We start from the raw sequence: 15,307 nt of genomic DNA, 5'->3' as shown, positions 1-15,307 counted from the left end.
TCATTTCTGTATTACCTCCGTTGCTTCTCCAGTGTTGCTTCTCCAGCTGTGTCCACCTCTCCAAGTCTTGGTGCACCAGTTCTTGGGAAGAGGATAAACACTTAATTCTCGGTGTAATTGCTCTTCATAGTGTAACTTTATTGTGTTATTATATTGAAATACCAACAGTAGTGACAATGGGAAGAAACAGTGTAAGTGAATACAACAGAGAGCTTTTAGGCAGCCCTAGGGATGATAATAATAATCTCCTTATCTCCAGGAACTGTGAGACCCAAAGTAGAACTGCTATAATTAAAAAATTTTCAACTGGCTCACGCCTGTAATCCCACCTCCTGGGATACTTTGGATGTTTCTTCAACAGCCGGCAACCTCTGTGGCTGGCAGTGTCTCTGAGTTTCACTCATGCCCACTGGGCTCGTTCTGCCCACTTAGCCCTGCAGACTGTGCTCAGCTCATGCTACTGGCCTGGATCCCATACCTACCTAAGGTGAGCTAGGCATGGAGCAGTGAGGGGTGTATGAGCGAGTTAGTGAGTGTGGGGTCTGGTCACTGTGCACAGCCAACCACACTGGCTACTGTAGCAAGGTAGGCAGCTCCAGGCACTGGCACAGTTGCCGGCTCCATGAGGGCTGCAGTTGGACCAAGCACACTGCAAGCAGCTTCCTCTGTGGGTGCCTGTGTCTGGATGAGGGGAACGCAGTGGTGCCTGAAAACTCAGAGATGCCAGTAACTGGGGAGCCCCAAGGGGTTGGGGGACAGGGATGCTACAGCTCTCTCGTTCCTGCCAACCACAGCTTGGCCAGTGAAAAGGGCAGAGAGTGTTTTAGCCTGTTCAGTCCCGCCACCTCGTTTGGGCCTATGGCTCCCAAGCTGACCCAATCCTACTGTCACTTCCTGTCATGTGGGGCAGCTGCCTGATGCTGGAGGAAGGTGGGAGGGTTATAGTGTTACAGCTCTGGCTCAGGGAATCCCCAGGTCTGGGCCCCTACAAGTGTTGCTGCTCTTCACTCCTGCAGCTTGTGTCACTGCCTGCAGCTTGGCAAGCTGGCCAGGAACATGTTATAGCCCCTTTGCTCCTGCTGGCAGCTTGGCAAGGTAGCCAGGAAAGTGTTACAGCCCTTTCCGCACCTGCCTTTGCGGGGTTCCTAAGTTACTGTCCTGCATCCAGGAATAATGAGGTCACATGGACAACTGGATGGTGAGCAAGGCAGAGAAGAGTTTTATTGAGCAACAGAACATCTCTCCATAGAAAGCAGTCCCCAAATGGGTAGTCCTGATGAGTGGCTGAGGTGGTTGGAGGGGGTATGGGGGAGGGTTTATTGGCTCAAAATGGGGAAGTGTATGCTGATTGGTCCATGGGCAGGAGGAAGTGTGTGCCAATTGGTCCATGGGTGGGCCTGAAAGGACCACCATTTGATTGGCTGAAAGGCACAAAGGAGATTCTCACTCAGGGTGGTGGATTCCACCAGGAACTGGCTGCCCAGTTTTCAGGCATCAGGCTGTCTTCCTCCTGAAGGTCAGGTTTCACCAGGGACCCTGCCACTATCTGCCCAGGAACATGTCTGCTATCACTAGAACCATTAAGGAGGTAAAATCTATAGAACTTTATCACTGCATGTAGAGCACAAATTAGAGAAAAGGAGATAGTGATAATGGCCTAGCTTTCTGTCTTTGCTCTTGATTAAATTTGGAGGACATGGAGGGATAGACTGGGGTAGAAAATCCATTTCGTTGTATCTTTTAGATCTTTTCTGCTCTCTTCTCTGCCCTGGCATATTGCCTACCATATCTAGAAACACTTTTTAAAAACTGCTGGATTTGGTACCTATTCAGCCAGACTCTTCTTGTATACCTCCTAGATTAGACACATACTATCCTTATATACATCTTTTACTTGACTCCTACCACCCTAGTGAAAATTTTAGCTTTATATCACATACACAAGCTAGGGTCAAGTTTCAGAACTCAGTGCATGTAATACTAATTCTTTAGTTTTCATATATTTTGGTGCTGGTGGTAATTTTGTCTTAAATATTCTGATTCCTTGTAACTTGTTTTCCAGTTCTACTGAGCACCAAGTTCCTTCGTGCTTTTCATCTTTATGCCTTTTCCAGTTAGTTCCAGACGGTCTCCATTCTTGTGAGGGCCAGAATGGTTGAAAACCTAGCCCCCTCCCTGATAAAATTTTACTATTTTAGAAAGCAAATTTTAGCTCTTGATTAGTCTTTCATTTGCTCATCCTCTCCACAGCAGTTACAGATTAAAGGGCAAGTGGATTAGAGCTTCTGGAGCCTTTGTCTCAGTAGTCTGCCCTTGGGAAATTTTCAGGATGTTTCCTTCTTTCTTTAAGCTTCGAAAGCTTAACAGAAAGGCAGCATTTTATCTGTTAGCCAACAAGGTCACATTGGTTACTCTGACTTTCTCATTCTTTATGATATGAATAGTTGCTTATTCTGCAGCCATGTTTACTAATGCATTCCGTAGCTTTTAAAATATAGATGATCTTAAATGCTAGGGTTCCAGAGCCCTCTACAGCTGGCTTATCCATTCTGACAGCATCTCAGTGGTGTATTACAGCCAAGGCGCTGAAGCTGTCTCCACCTACAGATTGGAGTGTATCTCCTTAAAATAATCTAGGCCTTTAGTGTTTGCAGTTTGGCATTAGGGTAAAGCAACTTTTCTCAGAATGTGGACCTTTTATCTAGGTGTGTATTACAGACTCTTATGTTGTACTGGAACTCCCTGTCAAATTCAAGAGATAGAGAAGTGCTCTCTCTCCAAAGAATGAGACTGTGTTTCCTAGAAATACTGTATCAGCCTTTAAAGACTTTTCTTTCTCATCCACTAATGTATTTTTACAACCTTAGGCAATCATATAGAATATCATTCCCCCGAAGGCTTTAACACAGATTGTAGTTTCTTTCCAGAAGTATGGGTATTAATACTTTTTAGGCTGTTGAAAAGGGTCTTGCATTCTGTGACAATAGAATTTTGAATGAATTTAAGGGAAATGGTAAAGATAAGATTAACTGTAATCACCAGTTATGGTGGCTCACACCTGTAATCCCAGCACTTTGTAATCCCAGCCTCATCTGTATTAAAAAATACAAAAAAAATAGCTGGGCATGCTGGTGCACGCCTGTCATCCCAGCTACTCGAGAGGCCGAGGCAGGCAAATCCCTTGAACCTGGGAGGCAGAGATTGCAGTGAGCTGAGATCATGTCACTGCACTCCAGCCTGGGGCACAGAGTCAAACTTCGTCTCAGAGAGAAAAAAAAAGATTAACTGTAATCTAAGGGTGGTATTTTGGAGGTATGGGACAGTATCATAGAAAATGGAGGGTATTATTCTGATGATTCTTTGAATTTGTATAACCTATATGTCAGCTCTTCTCAGGTGCAGTCTTTATGTTAGCTGCCAATCTTGAAATGGACGTGTGCACTTTTTGTGATCCCAAAAAAGTCTTCTCTAACCAATAACATGAGTAAACAGTGTAAAGTTCACAGGAGAGAGGAGTGTATTTGTTCCTTTTGTTGTGGTATTAGAAGGACCCCAATTGGTGTTACTTATGCGCCAATTTCTTTTGAGAGTTGGTGATTTTAAAATATATTTCACTTTCTAGAGTTAGTATTTATATAAATAAAACTGAGAAATTAGTGAAATTCTGGTAAAGGAAGTAGTTGGTTTTAACAGTTTAATTTATATCCACAGAGCTATTATAATTCAAGAATCTGGCATAACATAAAGAAATTCTGGTCTTTTAAGAAAAAAGTTCCAAAATTTTTTTTCATGGTTTACTTTTCATTACAAATTAATAAGATTAATAGAGGATCTCTGCTCTATTTCCACTCTTAGAAATATATGGTCTGCTTGGATGACATAGAGCTCTAAGCCTGTATTTTCCAGGATGGCAGCTTCTAGTCATATATGGTTTTTAAGTACTTGAAATGTGGCTAATTTGAATTGAGATACGCACAAGTGTAAAATACATGCTGAATTTTTAAGACTCAGTACCAAAAAAAAGAAAAACTCATTGTTAAATATTGACTACATGTTGAAATAATATATTTTGAATCTATTAAATAAGATATTAAAATTAATTTCTCCTGTTTTTCCTTTACATTTTTGATGTGGCTACTATTGGCTCCTCCTATATTTCTACTGAACAGTACTGCTGTAAGGACAATGAAAACCTTGGTAAGGGTGGTAAAGCCTGTATTCTGATCTCTAACATCACTATTAGACCAGAGTCTATTCACTTGCAGCAGGTGGGTAGCTCTTAAAGGATAAGAGGATTTAGCTTGAAGATCTGATTCAAAATTAGAGCATTTAGAAGTCCCTGACTATACTCAGTAAATAACAGGAGCATTAAAAGGTAGGCTTTGGCTGGGAGCAGAGATCATACCTGCAATTGTAGCACTTTGGGAAGCTGGAGCCCAGGAGTTTGAGACCAGCCTGGGCAACATAGTGACACCTCATCTCTATAAAAAGTCAAATAATGAGGCAAGTGGATGGCTTGAGCCCAAGAGGTTGAGACTGCAGTGAGCTATGATTGTGTCACTGCACTCCCACCTGTGTGACAGAGCCTCAAAACAAAAAAAAAAGTAGGCTTCTCATTAAAATCTTTGGAGCTCAGGGCCTATCTAGTTGGGGCAATAAGCTACAGCTATCTACAGATTTTTGCTATGTAATTTCTCAAATGCAAAGCTTGAACTAAACTTAGACCAAAAAAACAAACAAAAAAAAACATAAATAGGAAGCTATTTTATACTAAGGAGATTTTTTTTTTTTTTTTACTCTGAACTATATCTGCCTTTTCTTTCTGGTACCAATGTTTTATAATTTTTCTGGTGGAACTTTTTTAAAATTTTGTTTTTTTTTGTTTTGAGATGGAATCTTACTGTGACACAGGCTGGAGCAAGTGGTGCAGTCTCAGCTCACTGCAACCTCCGCCTCCTAAGGTTCAAGCAATTCTCTTGCCTCAGCCTCCAGAGTAGCTGGGATTACAGGCACCTACCACCACACCTAACTAATTTTTGTATTTTTAGTAGACACAGAGTTTCGCCATGTTGGCCAGGCTGGTCTTGAATTCCTGACCTCAGGTGATCCACCCACCTTGGCCTTCCAAAGTGCTGGGATTACAGGCATGAGCCATCATGCCTGGCTTTTTTTTTTTTTTTTTTTTTTTTTTCAGACAGAATCTCACTTTGTTGCTTAGGCTAGAGTGCAGTGGTAAGATGTCGGCTCACTTCAGCCTTTACCTCTCAGGTTCAAGTGATTCTCCTGCCTCACTCAGCCTTCTGAATAGCTGGGATTATAGGTGCACACCACCACACCTAGCTAATTTTTTTATTTTTAATAGAAATGGGGTTTCACCATGTATCTTGTGACATTAAAATTATTACTACTGTCTCAGTAAAAGTTACCATCATATCTCAACTTGCATCTCAGCTTTCACTGTAGCAACACTACTTAATGAGACTCTGATAATAATCCTTCTTGCCAACAATCAGTGCTCTATAAACTTCACCTAGGGTAATGATAGCATCACTCTTCCTGATCAGTATTCTTCAATGGTTTCCCATTGTACCTTGTATAAAACTGAAAATCTTTAACATGACCTGTAAGATCTCTAATGATCTGTCCACTGCCTACCTCACCTACTTCATCTCCCCAGACTTCCTCTCCCTTGTTACACTCCAGCTGCATAGCCTGCTATAAATAATATATCTAATTTGACTTGCTTCCTACCTAAGAGCCTTCTCATTTATCAGTTCCTCTACCTATAACCTCTATCCTAAAATATATACACAATGTACTGATAAAACAGATTCCAAAAATGTACTTAAAGAATGAGCCCATGTTACATATATTTGCAGGGGTTCTAGATTTTTATATCTTAATTTTCTGGAATACTACTATGGAATTTTTTTCAACAAAGCCTTATGGGTGAAGGAGGGCAAAGACAGCTTTCATCTGCCCCATGGGATTCAAGCCTCCCATTACCTTCCAAACACTGATGGATAAAGTAATAGATAAACATAGATGAATAAAGGCAATATAAATTATCTGAGGGTTATCTAGAAAATTATATTTTATAAGATTCAGGTCGTGATAACTAAAAGTTCCAGGTGACGCAGGTCTGAAGACATTCTTTGACAAATGCCAATTCTGCTAAATCATAGTAAAATAGATGATTTTATTTACTATACGAAACAATCATAGAGTTCCTGCAACCTGAGGAAAGGGACTGATCAAACTAGCATGTAGCATTCCCGACATAAATTGGCATTTGTGCACAGGCAATCTCAGCAATTGTCTTTTGGTGATGTAGCACAATTACAAGGCCCTCATAACAACAACAATAAAAAAATACAATGATTTAACTATGGGTTTAGACTAAGGCAACTGCTACACCAACAAGAAAAAGCATTATATACACCCCAGCCAAGCATAACTGCAACCATCGTCATGGACTGAATCAAAGTAATCTAGGATATACAAGACATGAGTTAGTCTCTTCAATGCAGCACAGCTTAAAGTTATGTTTATAATCACTATCAATCAAGTAAAAGGATAATCAATAGACTGAGCAAAGGAGCACTTTGGTAATCTTAAGTGCCAAGCACTATTTAAGCTCTTTACATATTATTAGTTCATTTAATCCTTTCAAGAATCCTATGAGGTAAGATACTATTATTATCCTCGTTTTCCAATGAGGAAGCTGACACATGGAGAAGTTAAGCAGCTTGCCCAGAATATCAAAGCTATTATGTCACACATCCAGGATTCAAATAAAGACAGTTTGATTCCTGAGTCTATGCTCTTAAAGGACTACATTATATTACCTGATAAGGTAGCCATCAGAGGTTCTCGAAAAGGTCAGAACAGCTAAAGGCATCCAAAGGACTAAGAGTTTACTTCCAGATTAGAAATCTGGAAAAGATCAACAATCTGGAAAACTGAAATTGATCAACAGATTATAACCCCAAATCAGAGGGCATCAGCATAACATAATTAAATGCTGACATATGGGTTTCCCAGCAGCATCTTCTAAGACGAGGAAAATTCTATAGTAGTATTGCAGAAAATTAAGATACAAAAGTCGAGAACCCCTGCAAACACCACAAAGGGATCTATAAGTTAAGGGGGTCAAACTATTATTATAGCCAATTTAATCAGTATTTCATTAAGCACTTTCTATGTGCTAGGCACTGTGCTACTAACATGGAGTATCTTTTTAATCATCACAACTGATTTTAAAAAAAAGCAGTATTAGTCTTCACATTGTATGATTGGATAAATGAAAGATTCGAGATGCTAAGAAACTTGTTTTAGGTCACACGGCTATCAACTGGCAATCAGGATTCAAATCCAGGATGTTGCCCCCAGAGCCTCTGCTTTTCGAATCCAGGAGGTTGCCTCCAGAGCCTGTACTCTAGACTGCTTAAACTGCTGGGGACTATACGAAATAATCATAGGGTTCCTGCAACCTGAGGAAAGGGACTGATCAAACCAGCATGTAGCATTCCTGAAAAATGTCCAACTGCCACCAGTAATAGGCCACTTGCAACACCCCAAACCATAGACCTGTCCTTTGAATTAGGTCACTTCATAATGAACCCCTCCATCGACTCCAGTGGGGATGGCACCAGGTTCAAAAGGCTGAAAAAGAAACCTAGAGCCAACAAATAGTACTAAAAACCACCACGGTATTATATTGAGGGATTACATACAAGGGATAGAGACCAGTGGTGGCAGGCTGGGCAGGAGAACTGCCTTATGCACAGAATAGGTCCAGTAGCAGTGGGCTGGACAAGATAACTACACAACCCAGTGAAGTTGAGAACACACATTCAGTCTGCCATACAGGGTCATTCTAATAGTATGCTTAAACTATTGCTATTAGGTAGGTTTACCATACAGTGATAAAGAGGTGAATCCAGAAAGTTCTATCTGGCTGTTAGCTAGATAAACAGAATCTTAACAGTTGTTTTAACAAAAGTATCATGCTCAGATGTGATGTAAGAAGGTGAAAAAAAGAGAACAGAGAAATTCAGGAATCTAATAATCATAAAATAACTAGCCGGGTGTGGTGGCTCATGCCTGTAATCCCAGCACTTTGGGAGGCCGAGGCGGGTGGATCATGAGGTCAAGAGATCGAGACCATCCTGGTCAACATGGTGAAACCCCATCCCTACTAAAAATACAAAAAATTAGCTGGGCATGGTGGCACGTGCCTGTAATCCCAGCTACTCGGGAGGCTGATGCAGGAGAATTGCCTGAACCCAGGAGGTGGAGGTTGCAGTGAGCCGAGATCGTGCCATTGCACTCCAACCTGGGTAACAAAAGCGAAACTCTGTCTCAAAAAAATAAAATAAAATAAAATAACCAAATGGTGGAAGGCTGTACCTTCTGTATAGCCTTCAACTGTAGTGAAACAGTTGAAAACACTACCCGTATACAGATGTAACCCAGACAACCTACAATCAATTCTGATTGGCTAGCTTACGAGCTGAGAAAAATCTAAATGCTAGTAAAAGAGCTGGCTAATGAATGCTGCCTTTCTGCCCTGAACCCAGTTTAAGATATCACGGCAGAAGAGGAAGTAATCTCTCATCTAGGATGTGAGGAAAATAAAGCAAACCAGAGGATAAAGAAACCTTACCCATGTTCAGTGGCCTCTGAACTGGCTGTTTCACCCCAAAGTCAAGGAGGCTCATATTCGGCCAAACTAGAGGTCCCACCATTTAATGAAGGAAGGTGGCACTGGAGTGGAGATGAGAGTATCGGTATAAACTAACAACCTTTCTCAAGGGCAACTTGACAATACATATCAAATAGAATTTTTGAAGTATATATACATTGACTCAGTAATTCCATTTCTAATTTATTCTAAGTGAATAATTAAGGGTGTAAGAGACTTGGCTATAAGGATGCTCATCTGTGATATTTATAACATTAAAAGGTTGGGATCAACAAAAATGTACAACAAAAGGGTACTGATTAAATAAAGTGAAGTAAAACATGCATACAAAAGAATTCTGTTGAATCATTTAAAGTATTATAGAATTACTATGAAAAAATATCCATAATATATTATGTGAAAGACAAATTATAAAGCAGCATATATAGCATGACACCATAATTTTTAAAAAGTTTTTATATACATATCAAAAAACTAGATGGTGATATAAATGTTGAAGAGGTTATTTCTGGGTGGCAAAACTGGGTGGTTTTAATTTTATTTTCATTTTATTTATATTCCCATTTTCCTACAATAAGCTTGTATTATCTACATTTATAATGCAATAGAAGGGGAAAAGCTGGCTATTTTAATAGTTTAATAAATAATAAATTAGTTCAAAATGCATTTAACTAGCAATCAACAAGCATCAATAACTGAAGCCAGATTCTATCAGAACCTTGTGGCTGCGAAGAAGTGCCAACGAAGGGTGAAAAACGTATTTTAAAAAGTCTGGAGATAAAATCCACCAACTTAAAAATATTGTCCACCCTAAGTTAGAGTGGAATATCTATTCAATATGTGTTTACTGCATGAATAACCCTGCAGTAATAGTAATAATAATCACAGTAATAGTAATAATAATCATTCAGCCAAGCATTGCAAACAAGTACTGCGCTAAAAATTAAAAAACCAAACAACAACAACAACAAAAAAAATATCTGCTTCACTATCTTTCTCATTATTAAAAACTGTCAAGTTCAATTGAAAAATGAAGATATCTGTATTATATACAATGGTCATAAGTATGTCAATATGGTGTTCATTTCTACTTTCTTGCTCACAAGTTCTACTTTAGATAGCTAAGACATTACCTCAAAAGAGTTTAAAAAAAGGGAGAGAAAGATATATATAAGACACACACATACACAACATAAAAATAGCAATTTTAGGCCAGGTGTGGTGTCTCACGACTGTAATCCCAGCACTTTGGGAGGCAGAGGTGAGTGGATCACTGGAGGTCAGGCAGGGGTTCAAGACAAGCCTGGCCAACATGGCGAAACCCTGTCTTCACTAAAAATTTAAGAAATTAGCTGGGTGTGGTGGCGGGCGCCTATAATCCCAGCTACCAGGGAAGCTGAGACACAAGAATGGGTCGAATCCAGGAAGCAGAGGTTGCAGTGAGCTGAGATCACACCAATGCACTCCAGCCTAGGCGACAAATCAAGACTCTGTCTCAAAATAAGCAAATAAATAGTAATTTTATTTGGGGCAACAAGAGAGACCAAATTCCAGGTTTTTACCTAAATCATGTTCTTTATCATCTATCAACTATTTTCACTTCACTTACCTAGCAAAAAACAACTTCAGATCAGATGTGATAGCTCATGTCTGTAATCCCAGCACTTTGGGAGGCCAAGGTATGCCAATCGTTTCTAGCCCAGTAGTTCGAGACTAGCCTGGACAACATGGCAAAACACTGTCTCTACAAAAAAACACAAAAATTAGCCAGGCATGGTGGCATGCACCTGTAGTCCCAGCTGCTCAGGAGGCTGAGCTGGGAGGATAGCTTGAGCACAGAAGGCAGAGGTTGCTGTTATGAGCCATCAGCCTGAGCAAGAGAGCCAGACTGTGTTTTAAAAAAAAAAAAAAAAAAGGAAGAAAAAGAGAGAAAACCCCACTTTATAGGGCTTATCCCTGTTACATTTTAAGTTTTAATTACTTTAATCATACCACCATTTAAATGCAAAGAAGTCAGGCAAGAAGGGTGGTAATGAAAAAACTTTGAGTTGTGAAGAAAAACTTGGTTTGAATCCAGACTACTATTTGCTAGCTGTGTGACTGTGAACAAGACACTTAACTTCTCTGGGCTTCATTTTCCCTAACAGTGCTATGGGAATATGAACCGCTGTGACAGTCCAACGCAATATTGGATGCAGAACAATAGTCACATTTTATTTTTATTTCCTCAAGAAACAATGTTTTTTTAACTGAGGAGTAACTTTGGAACATGCAACTGTTGGTTGGTTATGGATGTGGTGGGGTTCTCCGAATTGGTAAGGTAAAATATGAACGCAAAGAATAGCACATAGCTTGGAGCAAGAAACTGGGATAAGGAAGCCAAGTGTAGATAAGCTACTTGCTGTAGGTTGTCATGTTTAAAACTCCTCCTGCTCCATTCAGTCTCCCCACTCTAGTTTTGTCCAGTCAAGCCTCACCTGTCATTCACTACCCCTTTCCAAGTAGGAAGAATATGCAGGAAAAAAAGTGGGGAAAAGCAAACAAGTGACAATGTATGCTCTTGGTGACTTCCTTCCTCTAAACTCTCACCTCCCTTCCTTTCCACTCTTTCTTATTCCTAGTAAGAACCTTTCTCAGAGTGATCCCTATGCATGTGAATGATCTGTAAAAAAATTAACTTAAACTGTAAAATTCCAACCTCCAAGATTCTAAAAAGGTACAAATGTCTTATTTGTTTCAATGTTTTCTTTGAACGTGCACATATTTCATCAGGTAAAGAAACCTTTGGGATTTTATCTTAAAACCATTTAAAGGCATAATCAAAAGGTTTGAGTATCAAACAAAAGCCACCTATCCATAACACATCCTGTTCACAAAAGTGTCCCAGAAACTCGATATAAACAAAATCCCTCTGTTTATTTCTAGGAGTTAATACTGTGGTTTTCTGTATCCAACAGTATGCCTTACATACCCGGGGTTATTATGTTTTCTTCCTCTACTCAAACAGAGCATCTGTTGCTAACATTAACACTGAAGTCCAAGTTATTCTCACAGACAAAAGAGCAGCTGGTCAAGCTAATCCATTTGTTGACTAGCCACCATCAACCCTCTGTAAGACTGTCTAGTTAACTTAACCTATACTGTCAGACTGTGTGAGTCAGAACTTCCAATCCTCTTTCTATTAGAATTTAACAACTCTTCTCTCTGGCACCACCATGTGAATCATTTCTTACAGATACAAAAGCAGAAAGCATGCTTTAAAAGTAAAAATGTCTAGACTGAATTAAAGAAAAGAGAAAGTTACTTTGAGGTTGGGATTATTAAATTAATAACAACAGCTAACAAATACTATTTTTGCATGCTAGGCACTGTTAAGTGGCTTTTAAAAATGAACAAGAGGTCGGGCGCCGTGGCTCACACCTGTTATTCCAGCACTTCGGGAGGCCAAGGCAAGAGGATCACCTGAGGTCAGGAGTTTGAGACCAGCCTGGTCATCCTGGTAAAATCCCATCTCTACTAAAAACACAAAAATTAGCCAGGTGTGGTGATGGGCACCTCTGATCCCAGCTACTCAACTTCTTGAATCCAGGAGGCGAAAGTTGCAGTGAGCCAATATCGTGCCATTCTACTCCAGCCTGGGCAAGAAGGACAAAACTTTGTCGTAAAAAAAAAAAAAAAAAAAAAAAAAAAGAACATAATCTTCACAATTATCTTGTGAGATAAGCACAACTGTTATCTCAATTTTACAGATGAAGAAATGGAAACACAGAGCAAACTACCCCCGCTCATATAGCTTATAAACAGAACTGGAGACCTGGCTCCAGAGCCATCCTCTTAATAATGTAAAGCCCAAATCCCAATGCCTAACAAACATTCAGGCATATATTCAGGTCTTCCTCACACTCTGCAGTACCTATTTTTATTATACTCTATTGACTGAAGTACTACCCTTGCTCCTATTTTCAATGTAGATTCCAAAACAAAAAAATAGTCTCTAAAAATTATGTCTGGGGTATACTACTGTCTTATTTAAAGAGAACAATATCCAGCTTAGATCATTAGAATCTGAGACTTGTAAGTGATTCTGCGGCAATTCATATATGAAAAGGAAGCTCAGGTTCACAGCACTAAATTGGTTATGCACATTAGCACCAGTTATTCTTTTTGTTTTGTTTTGTTTTTTGAGACAGAGTTTTGCTCTTGTTGCCCAGGCTGGAGTGCAATGGGGTGATCTTGGCTCATCGCAATCTCAGCTCATCGCAACCTCCGCCTCCCGGGTAACTGCGATTACAGGCATGCGCCACCATGCCTGGCTAATTTTGTATTTTTAGTAGAGATGGGGTTTCTCCATGTTGGTCAGGCTGGTCTCAAACTCCCGATTTCAGGTGATCCGCCCCACTCGGCTTCCCAAAGTGCTAGGATGACAGGCATGAGCCACAGCACCGGGCCATGGACATTCTTTTTACAGCTATAAACCAAAGGTTTTGTTTTGTTTTCATTAGAAAGATTTGGTACCATCAATGAAATCAACGTATTTTCTAATATTGAAAAGTTGATTCTCAAAGATATCACTAAGATACATTAGTACTAATAACAAAGAGCAGCTAATTCTAGTACTCATACTTTATAAACTTTAAAATACTGTGTTTTCATAATAAATTATCAGATTTTTACTATAACACTAGAAAATACTCTTACTTCTGTATAGATGAGGAAACAGATCAATCACAGTTACGTGACTTGCTCCTTCCCACAGATCTAGTACACAGCATCCTGGAACCCAAGTCTCTGGACTTTGCTCCTTCACCTGACCTCTGCTAATGCCCATTCAAATATCATAACTTTTATCTAATAAGCTGAGAGATGTTTTATAAATTTAGGCAGAGACAATGTTTTAAACCTATTTTTTAACGCAATTTTTTAACATGTCTTACAAATAGTCGTGGAAATAAAAATTGAGCATAACAAGGTGAGTTTCAAGATTAACACATAGTATGAAATCACGTGCATTTTTGTTAAATACTATAATAGTCAATGCTCAACACATCACACTTCTCTCATGCCCTCAGTGAAGTGATCCTCAAGAAGGTGAATCTAGACAAAATTGTAGAAAACGTTGCTCTAAGTCTTTCCGGTCCTAATAATAGAAAAGAATAGCCTCACAGATATGTCTTTGTTTTCCCTGCTGCATTATTAATACTTCTCTTTTCTTTCCTACCCCGTACTATCTTTCAATTACATTATAGTCTAACAAAGAGAACCGGGTGGTTATTTCCATATGGAGATTATGACTGAATAACTCTCACTTCTAACTGTATTCAAGACATTGGCTTTGTTCTCCAAACATTTCTTCTGAATCAAACCTTTATGATTATATAACCTTTCCTCAACTGTTCGGAAAGTATAAGTAACTGTGCCCAGCAACACTAACTGGTCAGACAGTGGGACGGCTACCCTAACAATTGAAGTCTTTTCCCTCCATACAAGGAACACTAAGACCTGCTTTGGAAAGTCTAGGGAAGGGGAGCGAGTGGGCGGTACAAAGGAGATTCGGTCCCCGACCAAGAGCAAGGTGCCGAGAGGAGACTTGGTCGAGAAAAAAGCCGCAGCTTGGGCGTCAGCAGGGAGACCCCAAACAAGGCTGCGCCTCGGTTTCCGCATCTGCTGAGGAGGGATACACCTCCACCAGCACGCGCGCATGCTTCAGGCAGCAAAATGGGCCTTGAGCGCTGCAGAGTGGCTGATTTTAAAAAACGGATGGCTCCCTGTTTCTCCTCAGGAGTCAGCATAGGGCAGAGGCCAGCCCGAGTTACCGGGCGCGGTCCCCGCAGCCGTGTGGGCGCCTCTTCGCTCCCGCCCAGAGAGCGGTCGGGGGGCCTCGCCCTCCGCAGCAGCAGCTTGGACGCCCGGCCCGGCCCGATCCGGCCGGACCCACCGCCCACCCGGGACAGGGGCCCCGCCCACCCTATGCCTGCGCGGCTCGTCCCGCTGGCCCCAGGATCCCCTCCCCCGCTTACTTTCTGGGCGTCCATGGCGAGGGGCTAAGCCCGCTGGGCCCGAACTCGCGACAACGAACCGTGCGAAGAGGCGCAGCGAAGTCGCACACCCCAAGACCGCTACTCACGCATTGACCCAGCCCGCACCGGCACCGCCCGGCCCCACCCGTCGCGCCCAGCCCGCGCGCGCAGCCGTCGCGCCGCGGTTGCCAATGTGAAAGGGCGGCTCGCAGAAGGGAGGGGCTGAGGAGCGTCCCGCGCCTGCGCGCAGCGGCTGACAGGACCCGGGAAGGAGTGGCGCAGGGTGGGGAGCGCCGCCCGTCTGCCTCCCGCTAGTGCTTCTGCAGCCTGCACTCCCTTCCCCCATCCTTTTTCCTCCAGCCACAGCGGTCTCTGCGGCCCTGAAATAGGCCACTGGGCATCCAGCAGCCGGCGGGTGGTGAGGGCACGGGAAGGAAAGAGTATCTGGTGCTAGAAGCCGATCAGCCCACCCTGCACCCCGCATGCATCTGAAGCTCCTCCCCACACTAGCCTTTGAGGCGCAGCTCCGATAGAGGGAACCCAGCGGTCCAATGAGAGGAAAAGGGCTGGGATGGGATGTTGC

At 41.5% G+C, this 15,307-nt stretch overlaps 1 protein-coding gene across 18 annotated transcripts in view; it reads right to left on the bottom strand.

Moving 5' to 3' along the window:
* Positions 1-14,924, bottom strand: part of FSD1L (fibronectin type III and SPRY domain containing 1 like) — an 85,037-nt gene extending 70,113 nt beyond the window's left edge. For 8 of the 18 annotated variants that reach the window (XM_035253722.3, XM_009000763.5, XM_078373812.1 and 5 more), the window contains exon 1: positions 14,725-14,924. Coding sequence is in view for 14 of the 18 variants with exons in the window: in XM_009000763.5 (XP_008999011.3) it covers positions 14,725-14,739 (15 nt within the window). In the remaining 4 variants the exon portion in view is untranslated. Of the gene's footprint in view, positions 1-15; positions 82-10,316; positions 10,452-14,724 lie in introns of all 18 variants that reach the window. The other 10 variants (XM_009000755.5, XM_078373789.1, XM_017975225.4 and 7 more) reach the window with 2 other exon arrangements.
* Between the last annotated feature and the right edge of the window lie 383 nt (positions 14,925-15,307).

The sequence above is a fragment of the Callithrix jacchus genome, chromosome 1 (genome assembly GCF_049354715.1).
Source record: "Callithrix jacchus isolate 240 chromosome 1, calJac240_pri, whole genome shotgun sequence".
In the NCBI taxonomy this organism is placed as follows: domain Eukaryota; kingdom Metazoa; phylum Chordata; class Mammalia; order Primates; family Cebidae; genus Callithrix; species Callithrix jacchus.
Note: the sequence above shows the minus strand (reverse complement) of the source record. Positions and strands in the feature narration are given on the sequence as shown.